The sequence below is a fragment of the Manacus vitellinus genome, unplaced genomic scaffold, assembly GCF_001715985.3.
Source record: "Manacus vitellinus isolate BGI_N305 unplaced genomic scaffold, ASM171598v3 scaffold_7_pilon, whole genome shotgun sequence".
NCBI lineage: Eukaryota > Metazoa > Chordata > Aves > Passeriformes > Pipridae > Manacus > Manacus vitellinus.
Window position 1 is genome coordinate 31427875 of NW_021940813.1, and position 27875 is coordinate 31455749.

General features: G+C 39.4%; 1 protein-coding gene across 2 annotated transcripts in view; it reads right to left on the bottom strand.

Moving 5' to 3' along the window:
- Positions 1–422: 422 nt before the first annotated feature.
- Positions 423–27875, bottom strand: part of P2RY8 (P2Y receptor family member 8) — a 52133-nt gene continuing 24680 nt past the window's right edge. For both annotated transcript variants that reach the window (XM_018084014.2, XM_008934377.3), the window contains exons 2-3: positions 27507–27592; positions 423–2020 (exon numbers count right to left, since the gene is read on the bottom strand). In XM_018084014.2, coding sequence (XP_017939503.1) covers positions 879–1952 — 1074 coding nt within the window. In that variant the 5' untranslated portion in view covers positions 1953–2020; positions 27507–27592 and the 3' untranslated portion in view covers positions 423–878. The remainder of the gene's footprint in view (positions 2021–27506; positions 27593–27875) is intronic.

Genomic DNA, 27875 nt, shown 5'->3' on the forward strand with positions numbered 1-27875 from the left:
AAAGCTAAATTCTCTGCTAAGAGGGATGGTTCTTCTACATATGGCTTAGAGTACATGTTAATGTGAGAAGATCTTTGTTTTTTTTTTAAAAACTGCTCCCCATAGTCCTGAGAAATGAATAACTTCAAGAAATTAAAATATAATCCATTCAGCGGCTGAAGTAGTTGCAAACATTGTTAGTTCTAGCTTTTCTTTCATTGCAAGAGATATTTTGCTGTATAAAATTGAAATAAATAGTATGAGTCAATCTGTCCTTTTCAAATGTCAGTGTGGTTTGGTTCTGCTAAACTGTTGGGTGAGTGTTGTTGTGAATTCACAGTGGCTAGGCATTATGAATTAATGGTAAAATGACATGCTACTTTTATTCATTCTTTTATAGAAATACAAGAAGAGAGAAAGCAATACATAAAAAAACCCCAAAAACCAAAACAAACAAAAAGCCCCCCAACAACCCAAAGCCGAGCATGTTGCTTAGAAAAACAACCCCCTTGCCCCAAACCCAGCTTCAGTGTATGCTGTAATTCGTGTACAGTAATAGTTCACATTCACAGAGAATCACAAGTCTTTGGTTAAACCCTATTGTACAACCTGAGAGTAACTTTTGTCCTAAATTCATCCCTTGGTCTCATGTGGTAGGGCTACTTCCAAGCCAACTCCTAATTATTAATGTTGAGTTTGCTTCAGTGCCTTCTTAAATAAACTCAATTCCTTTAAGGCTTCCATTTCTTACCAGAAAATACTGGAGTAGAATGTGCAATGTAAGTACAGATTGAGTTCTGTCACAAAAGCCAGGTATTTTGAGAGTAGCCATTCAAATGGAAATATCTTCTTTGTTTACTCATGAATCTCACATGTCTTTCTTCTGGGCATGTCTAAAGCTAAAAAACACTTTCCTGCCTTTGCAAATAGACTTTTACTCCCTCTAACCCATCCATAGGTCCACTTGACATTGACCTGGCTGACATGGTCCTGCCAGAGAATAAACTTTCCCTTCTGGTTTCTAAGCTGTCGCTGAGCAGTACCTTTGGGCGAAACAATTGCATGAATTTCTGGTAAAATTCTTTGGATGCAAAATAATAAATGAAGGGATCTATGCAGTTGTTGAAGCAACTGAGGCACAAGGTGAGCTTGTAGGCAGGGTACAAACTGCTGTCATAAAACAGGCGGATGATCATATGTGCAAGTAGGATAAAGTTGTTGGGGGCAAAGCAAGTGATGAACACCAGAAGGACAATTGTCGCCAGGTAGATGGATCTAGTCTTCTGCTTATTACCATATCTGTTCGATGTCTGAATTAGCTTCCGAATGATGCCAATGTAGCATCCAACTGTTACAACAAAAGGGATCAGGAAGAGGACAACAAATAGGGTGAGGAGAAAGACTACCCAGGTTTCAAAGTTGGGCAGCATATCCCATTTTAGGACATCAAAACAGGTTATAATCCCCAATTCTTTCACTTCATAGGTCAGATCTGTGCTTTCTAATGGGTACAAGGCTAGTAGCAAGAAAATCCACATAACTAGACAGGCAGCAAAGGCATATCTTTTTCTTCTCCACTTGATCAACTTCATGGGGTATACCACACCCATGTACCGCTCAATGCTGATAAAGGTCATGGTCAGTATGGAAGAATACATGTTGGAGTAGAACATCACAGTCACAAGGCTGCAAAGAGTCTTGCCAAAGCTCCAGTGATTGCTTTGGAAGTGATAAGAAATCTGGAAAGGAAAGCAGCTGGCCAGCATGAGATCCGTGATGCTTAGGTTGATCATGAAGATAACAGAAGGTGTTTTGGGTTTAATGTGCCAGCAGAGCACCCAAAGGGAGAACAAGTTGCCAGGGATGCTGATCAGAGCCACCACTGTATACACAACTGGGAGAGTGATGGAGACAGTTTTATTCTGGAGCATTGCCAGCGTCAAAGCATCCAGGTGGGATCCGTTTTTAATCATTATTCACAAGGAGGTTGTTGATTCCTGTAAGTCAGCTGGATCATATCATGAACACTTGGCTTCAAAACCTAAAGGAGAAATGTTAAGTGAAAAAAGCAATACATCAACACAGAAATTAAGAATATAATCCTTCTATTAATGAACTAAGTAGTTTGTCAGATATTCTCTGAATGTACTGAATCTATTAAAATTACCTTCTGAAAACTCTCTCCTCCCTCCAAATCATGGTAGTGTTTTACGAGTCTCACTTCTTCTTGTTTTTGAATGGCTACTTTTTCCCTGCTGAATGTCTTTCTACTCCTTAGAATCATAGAATTATTAAGGCTGGAAAAGACATCCAAGCTCGTCAAGTCCAACATTTGTCCAAATACCACCACATCAATTAAACCATATGACTAAGTGCCAAGTCCAGTCATTTCTTGGACACTTCCAGGGATAGCGACTTCACCACCTCCCTGGGCAGCCTGTTCCAATGCTTGACCACCCTTCCAGTGAAGAAGTTCTTCCTGATGTCCAACTCGAACCTCCCCTGGTGCAACTCAAGGTCATTTCCTCTTATCATGTCACTTGTTACTTAGGAGAAGAGACTGAAGCCCATCTCAGACCAACCTCCTTTCAGGTAGTTGTAGAGAGTGATAAGGTCTACTGTGAGCCTTCTCTTCTCCAGACTCAACAACCCCAGTTCCCCCAGCCACTCCTAATAAGACTTGTGCTCCAGACCCTTCACCAGCTTTGTGGCCCTTCTCTGGACAGAGTCTAGCACCTCAGTGTCTTTCCTGTAATGAGGGGCTCAAAACTAGACATGGTACTCGAGGTGCAGCCTTAACAGTGCTGAGTACAGGGGCGTGATCACTGCCCTGGTCCTGCTGGCCACACTATTCCTGATACAGACCAGGATGCCATTGGCTTTCTTCACCTGGGCACACTGCTGGTTCATGTTCAGCCAGCTGTTGACCAGCATCTCCAGATCCTTCTCCACTGGGCAGGTTCCCAGCCACTCTGCCCCAAGCCTGTAGTGCTCCATGGAGTTGTTGTGACCCAAGTGCAAGACTCTGTATTTCACCTTATTGAACCTCATACCACTGATCTTGGCCCATCAATCCCGCCTGTCCAGACCCCTTTGCAGTCTATTCATTATCACACCTCTTATGTTACTGTAACATAAAGGAAATCATCTATCACAAACGGAAATTAAATTGAACACTAGGCCACAGATTTTCCATGAGCTAAGTCCATCCTATCTACTCTAGATGTTACGACCTTGATTTTTGTGGTACACAATATCTTCTGACTTTTTCTCCCCAACTAAACAGTGATCAATTCAAAGTAAGTGCTGAAGTTTTCTTTTTTCGTTGTTTTGTTTTCAGCTTAGGGAAAGGAAAACTGTGGGAAGATGGCTGGGGATAAAAATGAGAGGAAAGTTAGAAGTTATATTCACATCCTAACAGAAGTTATAATGGTACAGAAAATATGGGGTAAAATGCAGCTGCTACTCTCTGGATGGACTGTGGTTGGCAGTTCCACGATGATTCCCCATACAACAGTAAGCACCTGCTAAGGGGGATGGAACAGAGGGTGGAGCAGAGGGGAGACCCCACAGCCAGGCTCTGTGATGAAATCTCTCTCCTCAGATGAACTTGGTTCATTAAAGCCTAATTGTAATATTAACTCACACCTCCATCCCAAAGTTACCCACCTCCAAGGTATGACCGCCCCTCACTGGGCGTGCACTCTATAATTTTTTTGAAAATGAAGTGGGAGATTTTACACCAATCAGCAACAAAGGTATTTATGACTGAAGTCACTCAAGCTCCACCTAAATATAAAGAAATAGTATAAAAGTAAATCTAGAATGGGGGGAAAGTTAGGAAGGCTCCATTGTAATTGCTGGGATTAGTCGAAGGGCTTCTCCCCCACAGGGACATGTATTGGGTAAGGGCTGTACTCTGTGTGTGCTGAATACTTTATTTAGGATAAGAACTTGTCTCAGTATTTCTTTAAATACGTTTTTGCAGTCAGATGCCATCACCAGCCATCTTCAAACCTTAACGTGTCACAATTTTATATTAATAAAGTGTGTTATTCTGTAAATTGTTAGTGTGAGCCCTTGACAGACACCAGCAGTTGCCAGCAGCCAGTAACACACTCAAATAAAGTGGGAAGATCTGCTGAGGGGTCTCCCTTATGCTGTTGGTGTGTTTCTCTGAGTAAGTCAGTTGAACCACCCTCTGATTCAGCAGGACTGATCAGTGAAGCGTCCCATAAGAGGACACTGACCGACTGGTCAGGCACAAGGGTCTCCACTTTCCTGGGGCATTGACAGGCAAATACTAACAGCCGAGGAAATTTCCCCACAGTAAGGGTCAAGAGAATCTCCCCTCTTCACACAACAGGAACATGCAATCCATTATTCTTGGTATATTTATAATATAAACAGAATATAAAGAAAAAAAAAACACATGAGAACAAGGGACAGATTGCAGTTGTTTGGACTCATTTACAGGCTGAAAGGACCAGGCTTAAGAAGGAACAAGCCCTCTGCTAATAAAAAGAAAAGCTATTGACTTTCAGTTTCTGCAAGATGTAAGTTTTTTAAAAACGTTCTGTTTGCAGCTGTCTTATTTGCACCACCTGTAATTCTCCAAAATTAGTTTCAGTTTTGCAGCCTGCAAAGCAAACCCATGCTTTCACTGTCTGGCTTATGTAGATCTTTCTTGGCAGATGTAATAGATTATGGTTAACTTATTTATTTTAAGCAGCGTAGTAGCATTCAGCAGTTGCAGGCAAGAACTCATGCCTTAATGTGCTACATGTGTGCCTACTTTCATTAAGCTGCAAGTACAGGCATGCAGTTTCACAAAAGTACAGGCTTGAAAAAGTGAAGAAATTGCAGTGAATGTCCAGAAAGACAGAGGATAGATCTAGAGTAAGTTTTGTGAAGAGTGGCAATAGGGGTCTGAAGAGGTGCCAGGCCAAGTCAACTGATAACTGTGGGCACATGTATTATGTTTAATAACAGGCAGAGAGAAGGTTCAGACACACAGTCCTGCTTGTGGACTCTGATAGCCTGCACTGTTTAATCCAATCCAAGTGTCTGACTGCAAGACACACCTGCTGCAGGAGGTCAGATTAAAAACCATAGGTGCCAGTTAGTTGGTGTCACTTAACCTCAGATCTAGTTAAAAAAGACCTTTAATTTGTGTGGTCATAGGTCATGAGTAGTGTAACAGGTCAGTCCCTCAAAGAGGTCAGCCCTTGGAGTTGGCGAACTCTAGAGCTGGAAATAACCATTCTGATAAAAATTGTTTTTTCTGACAGAGGTTCTTACTGAATAACTTGCTAGACCTTTCACAAAAGAATTGTTGATGATTTCTGAGACTTGGCAAATGTGAAGTCTCTAGTGAAGGCTGTAGTGCAGTAGGGAGGCACTCAACTCAAAACCACCTGAGCACAAATCCAGAAAATCACAGTGCAGCAGCAAGCAGCTCAGTGGCAGCTTATTGAGGTTGATCTTGATCTGATCAACTTGACACAGTGCTTCAAATGTCAGCTAAAAATATTCGGTAGTGGTGAGAGTCGGTATCAAGCAAGTGATGCTAACTAATGTTGCCAGTCTTTCAGGAGCTTCTAGCTGAGCTGTTGGAAGCCTAGGAAGAGGAACATGAAAATAGGATTGGAAAGTAGTCAGAGATGTGCTACTAATATATGACACACTGACACCAAGCAAACTTGGTCTAAGTAATGAAGTGATCATCAGATGTTCACAACTGCAAAAAGCCCTCTGAGCCAAATCCATTGCAAAGGAGATTCAGTTCTTGTCAGGAGAGCTATATCAAGAATGAAACTAATTCTTTATTTTTTCAGGAGAACTTGAAAAAGCACTCACTGTCACATAGCTCTTGGAAAAAAATCCTTAATCCTCTCTATTTCAACTTTCCATAGCAAATACCTATTCATGAACTCTATAGCCTCAAAAATCCTTCTCTAGTGGCACCTCTGTGTGCCTCAGAACCCAAAACTTCTTGAAACAATCAGAAAAAATTTATCTAAATCAGAGTATGTACAGAGCTCTAATAATATGCTTTTGCAAGTGAAAGATATTTGCTATCACAGACCCCTAGTTACTATTCCTATAGAAATTGTAGGTACTGGGAAAGGTAGCAGCGTAGGTGAAAATTTCCATTATATCTGTCTCACTGGTAATAAGGCTATTGAATAAGTCTTACATTTTGTTTTGTGTTAGGCCTAATCACAAACAAATTTTCTTCTATACTTGCTTTTTCTGAGAATACATCTTGCTAAGAAGGAGATAAAAAATGCACACATAGATGCTGCAGAATACAAAACAGAATCAGCACTCATGGCCTGGCTAAAGGCAAGTTCTATGCACTTGTGAAATGTTACCGTCGGTAAAAACTAAGTACCTCCAAATGTAGGCACTTCTTGAATTGGAGTTAAAAGACACAAGACTTTGTGGTTAGATGCCTACAAGAGCTCTCCAAAAAAGAAAAACCTTGGCATGGTTTTCACTGATAAAGATGCCCATCACAAGGAGCAAAAGAAGAATGTTGTGGCGATTCCTTTAGAGTCTTCTTCTACAGGGGACAAGAGGGCATGCAAAGCACACAAGATTGATGTTGCAAGTTGTTCTTGAGGGCAAACAACCTCCTGGGGAAATGTGGAGTACAGAAAATTCTCCTTCCAACTTTATCTTTCCTTTTGGCATATTCTCTCAGGCTCTAATCCTGAATTCCTTGCTCAGGAAAGTCTGGGCTAGAAGAAATTCCTGCTCTGATTCACCCTTACTTGTGATGATTTGCTTTTTAAATGGCCAGGTGTGCTGGTTTTGGCTGGAGTAGAGTTAATTTTCTTCCTCATGGCTGGTATGGGACTATGTTTTGGATTTGTGCTGAACATAAGGTCGATAACGTAGAGATGTTTTTGTTATTGCTGAATAGTGCTTACACAGAGCCAAGGCCTTTTCTGCTTTTCATACTGCTGCACTGGCGAGGGGACTGGGGATGCATAGGAGATTGAGAGGAGTCACAGCTGGCACTGGTAACCCAAACTGACCAAAGGGATATTCCAGACCATATGATATCATGCTCAGTATGTAAAGTGGGGGGAAGAGGAGGAAGGAGGGGACATTTGGAGTAATGGCATTTGTCTTCCCAAGTCACCATTACCGCTCTCCTGGAAATGGCTGAACACCTGCCTGCCCATAGGAAGTAGTGAGTTAATTCCTTATTTTGCTTTGCTTGTGTGCACAGCTTTTGATTTCCATGTTAAACTGTCTTTATCTCAACCCATGAGTTTTCTGGCTTTTACTGTTCTGATTTTCTCCCCAATCCTGCTGGTGGGGGAGGAACTGAGCTGCTGTGTGGGGCTTGGCTGCCGGCTGGGGTTGACCCAGGACACCAGGTTAAGCTGCTGGAACCACAGTGTACCATTTCAATGTACTTTACCTCTCCCACTGTTGTGTTTATAGGGGTTTAGTTAATGCTATATTTACATTTTGTTCAGGGTAACTATATGTCTTTCCCTCACTGCAACCACAGTCTCTGTCTGTCTCTTGTGGTTTAATTAGAAAATGTCATACATCAAGACAGAGAAGAATATCACTTTAAAGGTTTAGAGTCCCCTTATGTTTTATGAGTTTTTTTCCTTTCAATTTCAGGTTTCCAACACAATTCAAATCACTGAAGCTTGCATAGATTCTCTTGAAGACCAACTTTGCTGCAGGATAATTTAAAAATATCCACCTTCAGCTAAGATTTCATATGCATAATCTGTAAAAGTATAGTTCTGTTACATAAATATCCCTGTCAGAAATACTTTTTATTTATTGCTTTTATTTTTTTGGGAGAGCTCTATTTAAACTGCAACAGACAAATGAACATACAAGTAGACTGAAACAAAAACTCGATAAGGATTCTTCAAGTGACACAATCCAGTCTTGTGACAGTTACAGCAGTCCTCAAGCTTCTGACACAGAAAGAGAAATCTTAAGCTTTTCTGCTTGCTTCATTTCTGAATCATTTAGTGGATGGATGTATTTTAGTTTCATATTAGGTACTAAGCACCTACAGCCTCTGGAGTAACACACACGAAATGTAGGATTTTTTTGCTATTCTTTGTGCTCACTGGTCATTTTACTCTGCACAGAAAGCTCACTTGAAAATTCAGTAGCACTAGGTTTTTATCCAATCTGTAAACAAAGGTGACAGCTGCTTAGTGCTTTTTTGACTGCAATAGTGATTCCTTTCCCTTCGATTGGCAAAAGATGACAAATAAAACATTAAAAGATGTACTGAAAATCACACAGTAAAAAATTGCAAGAGAACTGTGTTATTTCCTTGCTATGGAAGAGTAACGGTAGAGATGTGTCTACTTTCTTTTTGGAGAACTACTAAAAAAACTGGTATGTTTTCTTTCTTACGTCTATTATCTTCCTGTTTTCAATGTCAAGTGCACCTGTGAAAAAGACTGAAAAGCCAGTGAGCCAAATGAAAACAAGAATTGCCAATTTATAAAAAGTTTTGTGATTTGTTTTGTGATTTGTTTTGGGATTTGAGATGGAAAAATAAATGTCAAAATGTATAATGAAGCAGAAAGCCTTTCAAAACTTATTCTGTTTCATAATTTTTGGTTCACTACCTGTCAAAGTGCAATTGCATGGGGAAAAATGGTCTTATTTTATTAATTATTTGATATTGTTACACTTTCGGAAGGACACCCTTCTAGCATAAGAGTGTAGGATGGCATGTTTCAGATTACAGGTAAAATAAACTGAAATGCAATTTCAATTCAATTGAAAACAGATTCAGAATGAAGCAAAGTGAAAGCACAGATTTTACTGTAAGCACTTAGAAAATCATATTAATAGTTTTTAATCAATGCAAGTGTGGCTGAAGAATATATTTTGTTTTTTCTCAAAAGACCGCTTTTTAGAATTTTTTAAACTTATTTTATTTCTCATTTACTCAGTTTAATACTATTACAATCAGTAACAAGAGTTAAAGGGTTAGGGTAGTTTATGACTACCTAACTGTAGTTAAAACTGGTTAAAACTTAGGGATTTTCAGTGTGCAGTGTTCCTACTGGGTATTCAAGCCCTCCTGGACTGTCTGAATTACTAGTAAGATGAAAGAATATTACACAAGCACAGAAAACAGATGCTTAATTTCTATTGTAGACTGAGTATGAGGAGAAGAAGGAGCCAAGAAGGCAAGGAGTCAGGAGCCAGTCATCTCAAACTGTGAGAAAAGTGAAAAACACTTTGATATTTAGATAGAATAAGGGGGTTTAATATGAGGAACAAGAAGGAAAAGTGCCCTTCTGTAACACATCTCAGTTATTGTTCCTAAAGCATTGTTGGTGCTTTTCAGAGAAACACTTCAGCGAATGTTCAAGTTCACCAAACTGAGGAATGTAAATGAGTTCATCTCTGGTTGTGTGTTTCTTAAACTGAACATGGGCCTTACCAAAAGAGACTGCAGATTTTGCCTTGATGATTCTTTCTCATCCTTGCAATGAACTTTCATGCAAATTTTAGCTTGTAGGATTACATCTCTACATCTCTAAAAGACACGAGTTTGGTTCACTCAGTCAAGATGTGAACCCAAGTCTTCTAAGAAACTTCTTTGCATTTGGGTTTCCCTGTCCTTTTTGCTGATTTTTTTTTCTTCCCGTTGTTTTGTTCTGAGTAACATTATTGCAAAGATCTGAAACTGTTGCAGAGCCTGTAATTATATTGTCACAAAGGCATTATTTGATGCTAGGCTTTACCTTATCTTCTTTTAAGAATAAATACATTTTGGAAATATGACTTCTACCCTCTGTGCACTTGCATGTGCAAGTATTTCTGAGGAAACAAAATGAATCTGAAAACATCTAACTAGCTGCAATATTCCTGACCTTCTGTGCCATTTAGCTTTAGAAAAACAAAAGTATTGTCTATTTGTTATTTTTCACCAAAGATTATTCAGAAAAAGGACATAAGAAAACCATATGTATGTCTTCACTGCAAAAGATAGCGTATTTTTTACAATGAAAGACTTACATTATAACTACTATATTAATCAAAAACTCTTGTGGAGACAAACTTCAGTCTTTATCTCAGCGTACCCAGTCAAAGTAAACCTTATGGTGGTTACAGCTCTAACCTCAAATAGTCAGGACAAGGTAAAACAAGAGTGTTTTCTCTCCACAAAGATTTCACATTGAGAGGTAAAAAACCCTCTATTTTTTCAGCAAGAAAATATAGAGGCATTACCAGCTTTAATGTAGTGGAGGGTACATGCCTCCATCTGTTAGCTGAATCAATCTAGACAAAAGCAACTTTATTCAAAAGTGAAGGAAAATAAGCCTAGCATTTCTGCTTATTAGGAAGTGCTTCTGTTCTCCAGCTTGAGAGAGTGCAGGTGGGCAGATTCCAAGTTTGAATCAAAAAGATATTATTAAGTATGAAGACTAAATATACAGATGACAGGTAAAGAAATTCCACAAGGAAATATGTACTAAATCTTCAGAACCAGGTAAAGCAGTAAAATTAACTGTACATAGCTACCTTTAAATTTCCTGGACTGTGCAGTGTCTGTCCTGGACTGTGCAGTTTTGTTGATAGTTGAATTTTAATTCATTCGAACCTTCACCTTTTCTAACCATAAATCAGCAATGTCAGGATGCTATGCTGGTGTTAGCAACCTTCATCCTAATTTAGATAAGATTTGCATAAACACAGCTGCTGTCGTCTGTGTTAATAAGCCAGTTCAGTGTGAAACTCATCAATGTGGCATTTAAAAAGTTTGTTTCTGCAGCAGTCAGGTTTTTGGAAATAGTAAGTCTGTGGGCCAGTATTGACAAATACTGCAATCTCTGCATCTGAAGTGTGGTTTTATGATTCAAGTGATAGTTACATTACAAAATGAAGCAGTTTGCACTTTTCTTTATCAGTGCCCAAGAGAGTTTTTAAAAATTCTGTGAGCAAAACTTTAGGTCAATTGAAACCAATAACTCCACTGATAGATTTTCTAAACTGGTTTAAATTTCAGAGTAAGCATCCTAAACTGGGTTTAAAGAGGTTCCAATGTATGAGTTAATAGCTAAAATATTATATATATGTTGATCTTTCCTACATACACAGATTTAGTAAGCTTAATTTTTTCAAGGTTGATATTTTAGAAAGGATTAACAAAGCTAAGGCAACATAAGAGTTCAACATAAGAGCTGAGAAATTCATTCTATAGGACTTACAGTCCTCTGTGATCATTGCTCATGTGCATACAGTCATATCCCAGTGGCACAACATAGCTTACTTCTTGGTTAAACAATGCAATCTTGCACATATCGTGGAGGAAGAGCATGCACGCAGTTCCTGAAATATTACTGACGCCTGGCAGGGAACCTTCAGTGGATCACAGTCTTTGTCAGATGGTCGACAAACAGCTTGCAAAGCTCCTTTTAACTACTCTGGCAGACATCCTGTGTGGTGTGGAGTTATCCTGTGCCAGAAGGTCCTCCTGCAGGTACCTTGCCCTTGAGTTATGGCAAGATGATGAAGATTTATGTTTTTATGGAACTTTGACCATGGAAATTGCCAGATCAAGTTGAAATTTAAATAACACATGAACTGATTTCCTTTACAACTTTAAATTTTTAAATATTGTCTATGTCCAGGATTGATAGACAGTGGCTTCCGGTCAGCAATCGCTTCCCACTACAAGTAATTGCCTCACACAGCTGTTGTGAAAGTCAGAGGAAAAGGTGTAGCTAATCATTTCCTTTCTGACCTCAAATTCCAGGAAAAGAATTTAGGTACAAGGTGCTTGTGGTAGACAATTTGACAGATTCCTAAGAGAGAATCCCTCAATCTTCAGAAAACTTGGTGGTCTTACATTGAATCTGCATGGTCCAACAGGCATTTTACAATAAAATATATATATATATATATATATATATATATATAAATATATATACACGTGTGTATATATATATAAACAAATATATATCCTATTTGAAATCTGTACTTTCTATCTTTTCATCTCTCTTTTCTGTGAAACTCTTTTTGAGTGTTTTCTCTCCTGTTCAGTCCACAAAGGAATTGAGGTAGAGCTGCATGTGTGCTCTTGAAGATTATCTTTTTAGATTAAAAGAAAAAAAAAAAAGAAGAAGAAGAAAAAAAGAAAAATACCTCAGATGTTGCTTTTTCTCATATTTGCACTGAAGATATGACAATCTGTAGCTGTGGATTGATTTAGCATATGATGAAGTCCATAAACAGAATGGACCACCAAGTTTTGCAGGTGTAGTTGAAAGGATAATTTGGTATGGTATTTGGGAAATATTTTGAGCAAAGAATGTAGGGTAATTCTAACATTTGTATAAAATACTGTGACTAAAAATTGAAAACAGTATTGTTAGGGGTGTATCAAAAAACTTGGTTGAGCATGTAAGCTGTCATCAGATGGGCCTTCTTCTACTACTTCCACTAGTAGGCCTTAGTATGTTCAAAATCTCTTTCTACCTCCTAAATAAATAGACTTGCCCCAAAAAGCCTTTGCTAGATCCATAACAACTGGTGACATGTAAATACAGGATGAATTATTGTTCTTCTTGTTAAGTAAGATCTATATGAATCTTCAAAATTTTTTCCACATCAGTGGTACAAAGTTGCAAGATTTGGGTATAGCTGGCACCTTTCCTGCCTGGTCTTTTCTACATCTGTGGATTTATCATCCATAGAAATCCAAGTGTCGATTTTAGGGTGAGTTGTAAAGTGGGAATACCACTGACTGTACTAGGCAGATCTCCAGTGACTGTAACATTCTCATACGTAGTCACTTCCACAGTAAATGCAGGTGTTTGAAGCTGATTCCAGCCCATTTTAAACATCCTGTTGATTCAGATCCTGGTTTCCTGGAGGCCTATAATTGCCTGAATTCTGTCCAAATCTGAACCAGTCCCCCTAAAGCATGATTGACCCCTTTCACACTTGAACCACTCAGCTGCTACTTTAAAATGACTAGGTCAGCTTCTGTGTGAAAACGAATTGGCACAGAATAGGACCACGTGCGTTGTTGAAGCTGTACCTGTTTTCTTCCACCTGTGTTTCAAAACCTACAGTCAGTTTTATGTGACCATAAAAGTGTTTATGTAGCAAGGATTCTCACATCAGCAGTAATGAAAACAGTCTTTGAAAAATGTGAGACATGGGGCTCTTGTAGGAGCTAAACTGATATGCACTTGGCAGCTTGAAGTTGAACAAGACTGTATCCAGTACTGACCTCTGGGGAGCACCCCAAGCTGCAGTCCTCCAACTAGGCTGTGTTCTGAGGCAATTTTGATGACTGGTACAGTTATGCTCTGATAAGATATGAATAACAATAGAGCAGTAGGAGACAGCTCTTTGGAGACAAAATTTGGGTTGTTATGAGCGCTAGAGATCTCTAAGTGATGTGCTCTGAAATATTACCAGATTTCTGCAGTTTTAGTGTGTAACTTGACAATAGATGCATAGGAAAATGACACAGATGTACTTAAGAATAAAGGAAATTTTTGGTGCAAATGGCACCTACTCAGGAAAATATGGTGTGACCTAAACTAAAACAAACCAGGCTTCTGTTACTAAAAATTAAGGTTACAGTTTTTAAACTAAAATGTAGAGAGAGCTGACTGGCACAAGAAAGCATATAGTTCAGGATGACACATATTTAGTGGTGGGAATGTTATTAAATCCTCTATAGTCTTAAAAAAAAGGACAGGAAAAGGTATTAAGTCCAGGAAGGAACCAGACAAACAGTGTCTACATGTGAAGTGTATGAAGCACATCAAGTAAAACAGTCAGCCACAAAAAAACCCCAGGTACATAAAAACGCAGTTACATAAAAGGAGTAAAAATGCTGAGGCTGATTGCTCTGGTTTTCAGCTGGGAATCTGACCTAGTTTAGGTATCTGAGAAGTCTCATGAAAGAAAGTGAGTGTTAAGAATGGTATGACCAGGGCACATGCTGATACAGCCCAACCAAAACAGGCTGTGTCGCTGGAGGATCAGTACTGTTGCATTACAGGAAGCTTTATGTCACATCCAGTCAACAATTCAGCTGCATCAACACGTGAAACGAAATTTCCATGGGCTGAAGGATGTAACTGGAGGACTGCATCATCAATCAAATAATGAGAATGGTAAATGTGGCAGTGATGTGTTTGGGATAGAAAAATCAGCTGTGAGAGCAAACGATACAGAAATAACAAAACCCTTCAAGTACCTCTAACCAAACTGGGAAAATACACTCTGGTGTGATGTATGTGTTCAGGTCACAAATGTGATTCCTTGTAGAAGCCAAGCATTCAAGATCCAGTGGGGAGCTCCTCACAAGATGAAGATTAGCAGTTCTTGACTGAGACCTTTGCCATCCTGAGTCTCTGTAGCAGCAGGAGCACTGACATGGGGTTTCCTGCTTCCCCATCAGGACAGGGAAGAGCTTTGGCCTGTAGCCTATTGCAAATAAATTTCTACAACTTCAGATGCTTAACTAGAAAAACCCTGAACCTCATGGGAACTGATGGGGAGAAATCAGCTATCACAAACCAAATCTGCACCAAGGAACCTTCTTGTGCAGAGAAACACATTCCAGTGATCAAAAACTTTCTGTGGAGCTGGTTAATCTATTAGCATCAAGATAACATAAAAATACAACTTGTTGGCCCCAAGTAAGCGCATAATATATGAAAATATCTGATGAGAAATGAGACCTGGCAGAAAATGGCAAGCTTGAATACTGGGCTCTCTTGAGGTCTTCCCTATTGAAAGGTTCAGGTTCCCTTTTTTACTCTCTCGTAGTGCCATAGATCTCAAAGGAGAAATGCTGCTGGGAGCTCCTTCACACGCTTTGGCAGTGCCTGAAATGGGATTGCAGCCACCACAGCAGCCACCTTCTCTTCTGAAACCCCAAGGATGCCCTCGGCTTCCTGGGAGTAGGGATGGGACAGTGGTTTTGAAAATGCAACCTACTCCCCTGCCCACTGTGAAGGAAGATCAGCACCACCTACTTTCTCACTTCTCTTTCTGAGAATAGTGGAGGTTATTTAATTTTTGCTATTACTTAGTTCCCAGCTCTGTTTTGGAACTCATTGCTCGTGCTTGCTCTTGGGAAGTTCAGGGGCTCGGGACCATCTTGCGGTTTTCCACAGAGCTGCTGAGGCTATGCTTTCCCTAGCCCTGCTGAAATCATCTGGAATCTGAGCACACTTTCTGCATGTGCACGTGGTGGCCAGACAGCATCTCCATGTGGAATCAGCTTGGCAGTGGAGGGGCCTTCTGGGGTATGTGAGATGGAGTCACCCCTGCCTGTGACAGTCACTTAGCAGTACAGCCCACAGGGGTTGTAATGTGGTTTGGCAAGCAAATGGTGGAAAAGGCCAGTGTTTTGAAACTCATTCAGGGATCTGAAGGAAACAGGCCTGAGTCCTTTTTTATTTTAATATCTCAGCAAGACTTTTATAAAAAACATAAAGGCAATGTACCCTTCAGGACAGCAGCCTTAGAATCCTTTCTTTTTCTCTGTGTGTTTCTCTGTCTCACTTTGCCAGATCGTCATACACATATACAGAGAAAGAGAGGAAGAAAAGGAAAGCAGAGTTTTAAGCTTTAAAATAAATCCAGTTTCTTGAGGATTGTGGTTTAATAAAGGTTGTGTATTCCATTTCCATAAAAGAGGCTGGAAAGGCAAAATAAATTCTCCAAACCCCTTCTAGCCCCATCCATCCATGCAGATGAGCAAACTATAGTGCCCTAACATCTCAGATACTAAAGATAAGAGTGCAGTGATAAAATAGGTTTCGTCACATTATGTGGGGAAAGTTTTGTACAAGTTAGGACTAGCTGCTCAGTGCAGGTTCCTCTTTCAATTCTCTGAAACTCTTGAAAAAAAAAATTAAACACACAAAACCCCCAAATTTTAAAAGCAATTTCCTCAGTTCAAACCTCCCTGCACCATCTCTGTAGATGCTTCTAGGATGTACTATAAACTACACGTAGAAGTTTCTTGTGTTTGTACTGCTTAGGCTGATAGTTTTCAGAGAATTCTGTTACAGCATGATATGAGCTAACCTACACAAACCCCCAAGGCTTGTTATTTAGTTTTGTTTACCTGTTTCTTTACTGTAAAAGAAATCTATCAATTTTTTTTACCAGCACTAGTTGAAAGACATCTAGCAATTCACCAGCTCAAACCTATCCATTCTTTTTAAGAGTTATACAGTTACAACAGGAAATATTTTGAAATGGTCACACTAATCACAAGACAGACTACTTTTTAGTATGAGCATGTATTTATATAGTCTCCTATTTTTAGGTCATATCACATGCCAAGTCCTTGCATTGCCATTTGTATTAATAGTAGTTATTGCTCTTTTTTTTCTAGTTTCTTTACACACCTGGTACAAAACAACATTTGGAAAATATGCTAATTTTGGCTTTAGTCCCCAAGAGGAATTAGGCACCCAAATAGTTTTGAGAAATCAGCCTTTAGCAGTAGCATTCCTGACTGTTTTCCATGCACTCTTCTGCAAAAGCAAAAGTAAAAGCAAGCTTGCCTCCTGCTGCCAAAACTGTAGATGTAAAGGATGCAACAATAGTTTGACCAGGAGATCAGTATGTCAGTGACATCTGCAATGGCAGATAGCCAAAGCACTATGATTTTCTACAGTAGAGTAAGGAGCCACCTTATTGAACATGCCTGTGTAAAAGGATGGCTCTGGCACTCCAAGAGCACTTCGAAAGTGCTGGGATGAAGAGGACTGGGGACAACATCCACAACGAGTTTCCTTATAATCACTCCTGCTGAAAACCATGTCAATAAGGAGATGAAAACGTTATCAACTTCTTTGTATCTCTTTGTGAAAAAGCCTCCTTGCAATTACAAGAGGTAGATGATTAAGAATCAGGATGCTTTTGAGAGTTGTTAAGACTGTAGGTGTGTTCTCAAGGATGATAAGCAGATATTCTTAAATGCCAGTGCTCTCCTTTCACTTGCTCGATGCCTTTTGAACAGTCACTTTTCTACTCTAATATAATTTTTTTTTAAATAATACTAATATCTTTGCACTGCTTAGTTACCTTGCTGGTGATGGCTCAAGAAATATTAGTATCTTGCTTTGTAATGCTTCAAGAGTTATACGGAGAGCATTACAAGTGGCTTTTGAAATTGCAGGCACAGCACCTGCTTTTATTAAACTCTAAGATGAAAACTGTCTCTGTAATACACTACCCATTTACTTAGAAAATTCTTTTCTAGAATGCCTCGAGAAGTTAGATATGTTCTGTATCCAGTTTCACAGAAAGTATTAATCCAATTAACTAATATTAGTTCCCTGAAATCAATGGACTTGTTCTCATGGTTTATAACAACGTTTTTCCCAGACAAGACATCAAGATCTCTTATGCTACAATTTCTGCAAAAATTTCAATGACTTCTTAAAACAATGAAGTACACTTGATGAAGTTGTCCAAAAGTTATGTCAGAAAGTTCTTTAATAAGTTTTTGTGCCATATTTTTGAATGTTGATATTCAAGCAACTGCATATGTCAAAATTGTGTTCAGATATTTTTCTTTTTAAATTGAGCAGTTCCTTGTAACTTAAATTGTGTTACCCCAATAATGAAACTTCACAAATGGATTATCAAAATAAAAATGTATGTCTTTATGGGTAGTGGATTTTTTTCTGTATGAAACAGAATAGTGCAATAATATCCTAAGAGGAAAAATCTCCATGAATTGTGAGGAAAAATAAGATTTTCTGGCTCTCAAATTAATGAAAAAAATATGACAAAATTGGGGTATTACTTTGTATACTAGATTTCTACTGTCTTGTTCTTGTCAGTAGTGAAGCCACAGTTCAGCAGAAAACCAGTTAAAAGAGTTTCTTTAGAAATTGGGTGTAAAAGGAGATTGTGGTTAGTTTTGCTCAATCACGAAAAAAAAATACAGAGACATGGGAGAGCAGCAACTACCTAGAAGCAGTTAATACAGAATGTAAATCCACAGAGACAGCCCAGTGCACCCACCATCCACACCTCCTCTGCCCCAGGTCGTAGAAACATAAGTAGACAGAGGCACCTGCCTGCCCAGGAGTCTCCATGGCCCTCGCTGAGAAGCCCATACCTCAGTGGCTCACAATTAGGCATTTTATCACGACATCCAGAGAACCAGGACTCTGAGCAGCAAGCAAGCTAGACAACAGGAAATGCCTTGGTCCCTGAGAAACCTTTAGCTTTTAACACTTTGCTGAGGGTTTCAAGGAGACCTCTAGATACAACCATGTATTTCAAATGAAATTTCTCCTGCACTTAGATGCTTGTCTCATAAAAAATGGATAGATCTGAACCAGAAACAACAGTACTGTTCATACTTCCCAAATCATACTCAATGGGGATGGGGGAGATAAGAATTTATCACTATCTTCAGAGTAGTGAGATTTAAATCTACACCCTCCACCAAGCAATAAGGTTTTCTATTAGTCACTTCATATAAAACATATAAATTGCATAGAAATAGGTAATGCAGTTTGGATATCTTCTCCTCTTTTTCACCCACGGACTTTATGTTCCAGTTGCACCATGAAAACTGGAGCAAATTCAGGTGCAAGAGTAAAGATAAGCTGTGGAAAAATAGCTTTAACATGGTGGTTAATGCATTGCTGCAAGAATTTTCAGTTCCAATCAGATTGGGTAAACATCCCAAGTTTGTAAGGAGTGCCCTAAATATCCACAGGATTAAAGGGCACATGCCATCACCACCTTTCTTCTGGCTTTATCCCATGCAGGATATACTCCAGTAAGTCTCCAATAAGGGTTTTGACTCTTTATGGTATACTTGGTCCTCAAGTTTACAGAGCACAAGGAACAGTCTTCCCCTGCCCACCCCTCCCCTGCCCAATTGTGAATCATTTCAGGCCTTCGGTTTGAGTTGGGTATGAAGACACATGGGCTTCTAAGCACTTAGTGACTGGGATTCATAGTTTTGACACTGGGCACTCTTAGCAAGAGCAGTTGAAGACTTCAGCCTTGAGTTTCAGCACTTACAGTGGTGACAAGAGAGTTTTTAGGCTCCTAAAGGTCTTTTTAAATGCTAGCATTAAGGTCTGATGTTGAAAATTCTGCCCGTGATGAAAACTTTTCTCCTTTAGTGTGTGAGGTTGGGATGAAGAATCTGCTTTTCTCCTAGCTAAATCACCCCTTGGTGAGTGTAGTTCCACCCTGAATGGATTGCCTGAACTCTCTGAGACTCAGTGGCAGTCAAGTAAAACCACTTGCCTGCTTTTACAGCAATCTCAATGATTTTTCTCTAGGTCAAAAATCCTGGTAGGTCTTCCATAATGTACTGCCACTCAATCAGCTAATCAGTCTTCCAGATCATAGAGTGAAAATGTCTGCAGACATTTTAACTTTTTCCTTGCCAAACTCCTTGAGAACAAATATCCTGGCTCAACTCTGCATTTTTGTACCATTCTCCCAAACAGAGTAGTCAGGATGTAAGGACCTGTGGGAATGAATGAGGTTGAGTCTGGCAGATGGGTATGATGCCTTCACTGCACATCACCTGGCTGAGTGTTCATGTGTCTTTCCCACTGGACAGATAGGAGTGAAGTAGGGCTGCATGCCTGATTTCTTGGGTCGTTTTTGCAGCAGATGATTAGGTCATTTTTAGTGTTGTAAGGTGGAAATCTGATGCATCCTGTGATGTAGGCTTGTCAAAATAAAACTCTATTAGAAGGATGAATGAGAAGACCATAAGATTCTCAGTGGTAACAGCCTGACACCCTCTCTCTCCCCCTTCCTACCAAATTGTTGTCAACACTTTAACCCTGTCTTGCTTTTCTGATTAAAAGCTGCCTGAAAATTTGCTTGGCTTTTATACTCCCAGTTGGTTGGGAAGATGCATAGATATACTTAATCATAGGCTGTAAACAAAGAAGAAAAGCACAAGTAGAGATTCTATATTAAAGAGTTAAGAGGAAGGGAGGAGAAATAAGGAAGTAGTGGTTGAAACAGTCTGCTTTTAAGCATAGAAAAAAAAAAGTTTAAAAAACTTGATAACGTTTTAAACGGAGTGTATAAACAACACAGAAGAGCCCCAAACTAGGTGTTTGCTTTTATTCTTGGGGGTGGAGGTGTTCAGAATTAGTGGAAACTATAACGAGAACTTCAGAAGTGGAAATACTGCACCTTTAGCAAAAAAACACAAGCTCAGTTTTCTCACCGCCCAGAATGAAACATGAAGTGAAGGGATTATTTCTAATAAAGAGAAAAGAGGTTGGTTTCCAAACCTTTCCAATGTAGGATAGCACCATTTTTTTTACCCAGTTATTTAATTTGAGATTGATTAGATCAAAAGTATATAAAACAGAGCAAGCACATTAAAGTAATTTCCCTTGAGTTTTGCCACAAAAGACAGTTGAATTGTCAATGTCAAAAAGATAAATACAAAATGATTTGCAAAGAACATTTACATACTATATAATTCTGATCTGAGAGTGCTATGGTGGCTTTGAATAAATGATACTGTATTTTGCTGTCTCTCCATTGGAGAAATACTCTTGACATTTGTCACCATTGACATTAGAGATTCAGCAGCAGCACAGTCGGTGTAGCCCTAATATATAAAAAAAAAAAAATATAATGCTAGAGTCACTGTGTCTTGAGATGTGTTCAAAAAAATGCTGTCATTTGCAACTGTCCATATTTAGGACATTGTCAAAATCTATGATACCATTTTTCACCAGTGTGAGTGGTTCTGGAAAGGATTTAGATTGGGGATGGTTTAGGATTTATTTATTTATTTATATATATATTTGTCAGCATCACTGTGAGTTATCTATTTTCAATACCTTTGATGGCTACACATCAAGAGACTTAAGCTACAGCACAGATCTCAAAAAAGGAAATAAGCACCTACAAGTTTCTATAGCACATTTCTCTGGAGGAGGAGAAGAGCACTGAGGCATTAGTGTTGACACAGAAAGCACAGCCTGAGTCTATTTCGGGGAAGACTTATTGCTCTTCTTCACAGAAGAAAATAATGGCCCTGGGCTGCAGAAACAGGAGGCAAGGACGAGGACTTGGTGGAGAATGGTGGGGACAATGTGCATCAAGATGCTGAGCTAGGCAATGCTTTCTATGAGCCAGTCAACAAATACTTTTCCAGAAACAGTGTAAGCTGCTTGGACTTAAAAGTGAAAAACACTGGTATTTCAGTACATCTTCTCACTAGACAAATGAAATCTGTGGGTGAGCATGTGGCCTCATCTGTAGGGGAAAGATGTGATATGGGAGAATCCAGAAGTAGGTGTGGAAATCCTGGGTGACTGTCATCCAGAAGAGGTATCAAACACTTCCACTTGTTCATTTCATCATTAATATAGAAGCAAGAATATAAACAAAACCCAAAGAACTACTGAACCCAGCTGCTGTTGAGCTTTGTTTGAAAAGGATCTCTGGTCTATATTCATGGGTCTGTATTTCCCCTCTCTCCCTCAGTAAATGTGAATTGGCTGATAAAGGGTGAAGGTCACAAGATTAGCTAAGTTTCTGGGCATGGCATAAATTATTTGGCCAACTGGATGAAAGCCTGGAATGCAGACATTTATCATTCCACCTAATGTTTTTGAATTCCTTTCCCTGATTACTGCAACTGCATATGGTTTTCTGTATGTCATGGCCATAATAACTCAAAAGAATGTTGTAGATGTGTACAATGGCAATAATGATAATCTTCATCATATACTAATCTATTGTAAGTCACAGAACTGTAGTAAGAAAATAGATTAGTGTTTTCTACTGCCCACAGAGCCACTGGAGCCACACTTGTTGGTATGATCTCCCCTTATGGGAGAGCAACACTGTGAGTCTCATCCTAACTGGTCAAAACGCCTTTCACCCATCCCTTTTTCAGCCCGGGATCAAAGCAATGAAGGTGTAGCTCAGAGTAGAAGGCAGAGCATTTCACATGGTTACAAATATCGGTCTATACCAAGTCCTTCTTGACTCAACATGTGACAGACCCAATTTATGAATGGACCAACAGACTGTGAATACATTTATCTTCCATTGAAGGGAACAGGAAGTGAGAGCAATTACCATTCAGCTCTCTTGGACCCACATGTGGACACAAAATATCTTTGATATAGAAACATGGCTTTATTTCTAACATCTGGCACTCTAAATTTCTGGTCCTTGTGAACATAACCCTACTTATTTTCTTCAGATTTACTAGAAAAGTTCAAGCTGATGGTATATGGAAGGCGAGAACTTTTTTACTTTGCTGGGACAGGTGTGGGTAGGGGAGCATTTACAGGTCCTCTGGCATGTTAGTGCAAACAATGAAATGGTTGGCAATGGCAAGCTGCAACATGACAGTTTTTATTTCAGACTTGAGGAAGTCAAATCTCCAAGTGTTCACATGCTCTTTTGAAGTAGGCAAAGATATTCAGTTTTGGGCCCCTTACTACAAGAAAGACATTGAGGTGCTGTCGAGTGTCCAGAAAAGGGCAACAAAGCTGGTGAGGAGTCTGGAGCACAAGTCTTATTAGGAGTGGCTGAGGGAGCTGGGCTTGTTGACTTTGGAGAAAGGAGGGCTCAGGAGTGACCTTATTGCTCTCTACCACTGCCTGAAATGAGGTTGTAGCGAGATGGGGGTCGGTCTCTTTTGCCAAGTAACCAGTGCTAGGACAAGAGGGAATGGCCTCAAGTTGTACCAGGGAAGGTTTAGATTGGATACTGAAAGGGTTGTCAAGCACTGGAGCAGGCTGCTCAGGAAAGTGGCTGAGTCACCATCCTTGGAAGTTATTTAAAAGTCAGATGTGGCACGTGGGGACATGGTTTAGTGGCAAACTTGGCAGTGCTGGGTTAAAGATTGGACTTGATGACCTTAAGGGTCTTTTCCTATCAAAAAAATTCTATTATACTGTATTTCTGACTGTTTATTTTTCCTTCTACACTAGTCCCAAAGACAAATTAGACCAATCAGAAGAGCAGGCACAACTAAAGGAGCTAATATTTCTGAAGTACAATTTGTGTGTCTCTGCTCTCCTATTGCTAAATGGCATAGGAATAACCTTTACACATGCTGGTGTTCCCCATATAACAAAGTGATTTCCATGCACTGCTGTGAGAGACTGCAAATTTTGTTTTTGCAAACTTTGTTGCTGCAGCAGCAAAAACTGGTAGGTGCTGAGAATCCACCCAACTCACACATTTAGAAGCTCAGCACAGACCAACCATCTATGTCATTGATACCTATATTGGTTATGATCTCTGCCCCTCTCATGTGGGGCTAATCATGTATTCAGCCCACAAACATTAGCAGGAATAGACGTGTGAGTTAAGCAGACCTATCAGCCTACTATAACATGTAAAACTCTGGCATGTCCTGTTAGTTTCTCAAAGAAGTGGTCTTGATGGAAAACTTATCATTTAAAAAGCTGGAAAAAAGTTTTCACAAGTATATATGATTATAAATCTCAAATGTTTAACATACATTGAACCTGAAACACCTAAGTGATGAGTTTGTGATGCTATTTTATCCACCAAGACCAGATTTTAAGATTATGTGTCTGCACAGCTGAGAATTGCTGAGGTTGCAAAAGCCAGATGTAGCAGGAAACTTCATTCTTCATTCTCTTAGAGGTGTTAAAGATATCTTTATGCCCCATGGGAGAAATGTGCAACTAAGAAGGCACATCTTCATGTCAAAAAGTGGGTTCCAGATTTTTCTTTGACAAGGTTGTACAGATTTAGGTCACTAATTGGGTTGATAAAGAGATGTTGTATACAATGTGCAAAGCAATGTTTAGCTCACCTTAAAGGCTTGATCTTGCTTCTGCTTAACTCAGCCTCACATTCATGTGCCATCAGCCAATTTCTGTTAGATACAATCATGAATAGGCAGCAAACTTTTTAAATAACTAAGTATTTCTAAAGACCTAAATAGTTCTGATCAGTGTACTGAGTATGTCAGCACTATGTAACTGAGATCATGAGCTTTGCAGAAACTTGGGATTGAGGGGAGGGAAAGGTGTCCCTTATGAAAATGTCTGTTCATTCCTTTTTGAAATACTCACAATGCTCATATACCTAAGGAAGGTTACTGTTCTAGCAGCCTGAACAAATAAACAATTGAAGAGCCTGGGATCCAGAATTTCATCAGCAGTTTCCACTGGTTGCTTTGCAGTTTAATGATCCTACTAGTGAAATGGTGAAAGTCAACAAGCTGTCAAGAAACTCTACAAGTCACAGTAGAGTCACTCTGGAAAATGGACAAGTTTTGAGCTTTTCTGCTTTATCTTTTTTGGAACTAATGCCCTCCCAGCAATTTTGAAAAGGCAAAATACCCCATTAGAAAAATTTTGGCTTTTTTCTCATTGTTCAGTGAGTGACACTGTGCCCTATGTACAGTGCATTGTTCAAACTCTCAACCTAAATACTAAATAAATAACTGATTTTGGGGCATTTTTCTGTCATCTAGTGTTGTAGCTTCAGAACAACCTGCAAAATTCTTCTTTACAGCCTTCCTCTAATATGAAGATTATTTAACCCCATTATACAAACAGAAAAGTGAGGAATGGAGACCCCAAGTTGCCTAGGACCTGATTTCTAAGCACATTGGGCATTACATAAAATGTTTCTGATTCAAAGTTACATTTCTGTTGACCATATCTGGATTTGTGAGTGCTCAATACTTCTGCAAGTCAGATCCAGGTGTCTTTTAATAAACACTTGAAAATTAGAGCTGGTGCCTGTTTCTGAAAACTTACACCCCTTGAAGTCAGACCTGAAACAGAATTTCAAACTCTGTAAGATGAGCATCACATGAGTGGAAGGATTAAGCCACCAATGAAGGCTTAAGTGTCTCAAAATGGGATCTGAAATAGCCAGAAAAATTATAAGAAACAGTGTAAAGTCAGCACTATTCACTTGCTGCACAAGTAGATCATCCAGAGCAGGTGATGGATGAGCCTTGAAAATGTGAAAACTCAAGGGAAAAAAAAATCTTAGTGAGTCTCATAGAACATCCTCTCTCTCACAGAAAAACTACTGGAAGACCTGAGCCTTGAATCTCTTTGTTCAACTTCCTTTTATTAAAATTCTGTGTTACCTTTTCTTTCTGGGGACTAAATATGATTTGCCATAATGTTTTAAGGTGGTTGGTACAAGACAAACACTTCCCTTCCCTCTCTGAATGATAAAGAAGCGGTTAATGTCAGGAAATAGATGCCCTAAGGTGCCTCCCAAGTCTGACCATGGGACTTATTTTCTGAGAGGGAGATTAACCACAAGGCTTCTGGGTACTGCCCATATTTCACATCAAAGATGCACAATAAGAAATTATCAATACAACAATTCAGGGAAAGATGAAAATGGCATGCATGAGGGCAAGAGATTCTCTAGCCTAGTGACAGTCACCAAGTATAAGGTAGTGGACATGGTCTGGAATCTACTCTTTAGATTGGCCTTTGGAGTTATCCAGCGACTACTGTGAAATACTGTCTTTGAAGACAAGGCTGGACATGAGGTCTTTGTCTTTCTGGCTGAATGGTATTTCAGGCATCTGCTCCTCTTTTGTCCCCTTCTTCTTGCTCTTCCAGCTTCTACTGGCCAGGTGCAGTTCAGCTCAGACCATACCTGCTAGCATACTACCTAGCTAGCAAGGAAGGAGATGGATAAGCCTTTAAATACTTTTCAAAGACAGTGCTGAATATGCATGTTCTTTCTCCTGGGAGAATGCTCTAGAGGAGGAGTTACACTGTTCCCTACTCCTTGACCTCTTGAAAAGAAAGCACTTGTATTTCTAAAGAAGAAATATAGTCTTACTGATGTGATTTAAGCGTGCTCCTCACTGGCACCAGGACAGCTCTCTCAGTCCTGTCAAAATCCAACTGTTCTACTATGGCAATTGGATATCTGCTCCATACTTTTCCTTGAGTATCTTAAGTACTGCTATGTCATATTATAAGAAGCAACTATTATGGTATAATTCCCCAGCAGTCAGAGGCTGCATTAGAATTTTGTCCTGTTTGTAGTTGAAGCTCTGAAGTTCCATCCCAGTTCCATTTCAGGTATTTATCATGTATTTTTCTATTATGAAGGTGACCTTTTCTCAGCATCACACACATTTTTCTCAGCATCTACTTTCAGGTAGAATCAGTGGCAGAATCTTATTTCCCAGAACATCACTCAGTTACTGCAATCACAAAGCTACTTTGCCTTTTCCTGTAGCCCTACATCTGAGTCAGAATGTGTCCTCCAGCAGCAAGTAGATGAGAGCTGAACAAGGAGACAGGCATGGTCTCCCTCTAAATGGGCTGTTCATTGATTTTTTTTGTGCTGAATTATTATTCTGTAATATTTACACTTAGGACTCTGAGGAATATACCACATGAAGAAGGGAGATTTTACTACATGAAAAGCGTGTCAATATTAGTAAATTAAACACTGTCAGAAAAAGGGCCCAGGCCATGGAACTCAATTGCTTGGGCTGTTACAGTTCTGGCACAGTTTTGTCTCACACCAACTAATGCTCCCTCAAACAGGTCTGGACCACACACAACTTCTTGTATAGTTTAGGACTTATGACAGACAAAAGACCATTCCCAAAAAGGATTCTGGATGCAGCCATCATGTTTCAGAGGCTGAAAACAGTTATTACAGTTGTGTCAAATAAGGTAAAGATCAGGATATGACTGGTTCCAGTAAATGGATGTAGTGCAAAATTACTGCTGGTTAAAAGCATTTTCTGTCTAGACCATTAGAGAGTATGGACATACCTGCTCTGTCTTTAGATTTATTTTTTAGATTACTGAGAGCTGGATATTTCAGGGTTTTCTCCCAAATATTTAAGGAAAAGAGCTGAAAGGATCACACCTTGCTGTCCTCTGCAAACCTGCTTTCATCATCAGTAGCATTTAACCCAAAGTCTGTCTTCTTTCTGTTAACTGCTGTCCAGAAACCACCCTGTGTCTTCATATACCTCAAGTTTGTACTACCAGTTTTCCACTTGTCTTTTTTTTTTGTCTTTTCTTCACCATTTCTGTGCTTACATATCCAGAGTTTCCTATCCTACCTCTCACCACTGCTGGTGTTCCAGGAGGATATCCCTTTGACCCCCGCACTGCTTGACTGTCACAAGGTGAAGTGACAAAAATACAAAAAAGGCTTATTCTCACAGCTTTCAGCTACTGAACCATTGTAGCCCTGAACTGAGGTCCACTTGGTGTATTCAGGACCCTGGGCGAACAGGACTTCAATAGGGCACAATTTAGGAAGTGTCAAACACCAATTATATTTTTGAGAAGTTGGGGAGGGAGGGGGAGGCAGGAAAAGAAAAAGTCTTAACAAGATTATTCCTTTGTGCTCACTCACCTACTCAAAGCAGAAGCTTGTGTTCCTGAATATTCCCTTATTGCCTCAGCAATTGCCTTAAACAGCTAAACTCTGCGTGTAACATCCTGCCAAAGAAAATGCAAAACTTTTTCATCTTAAATGTTGATCGGACTTACAGGCAGCTCCCTAAGGAATTTGTCTCACCATGTCATTGCTGATGTTTCCGTACTGCAGCAGATCAGATTTCCTCTATGAGTAAGAGCTACAGAAAGGAATAGAAAACAGTTCTGTTAAAAAGTTTTTTAAGAATCAGTCGTTAAAATAAATAAATAAATAAATAAATAAATAGAAGGAACACATTTAAAGATAATTACGAACACTGACAAGCACTGATAACATTGTCTGTCATAGCTTTAAATATGTGGTTCACTAGCTGTAAAACAGCTCGAACGGGACTACTCAAGATTCAAAGAATACACATCTGAAGATGAAGATAAAAGCACATACTTTTTGTTGGCTTGATATTTTCCCTTCTTATTTTTGCA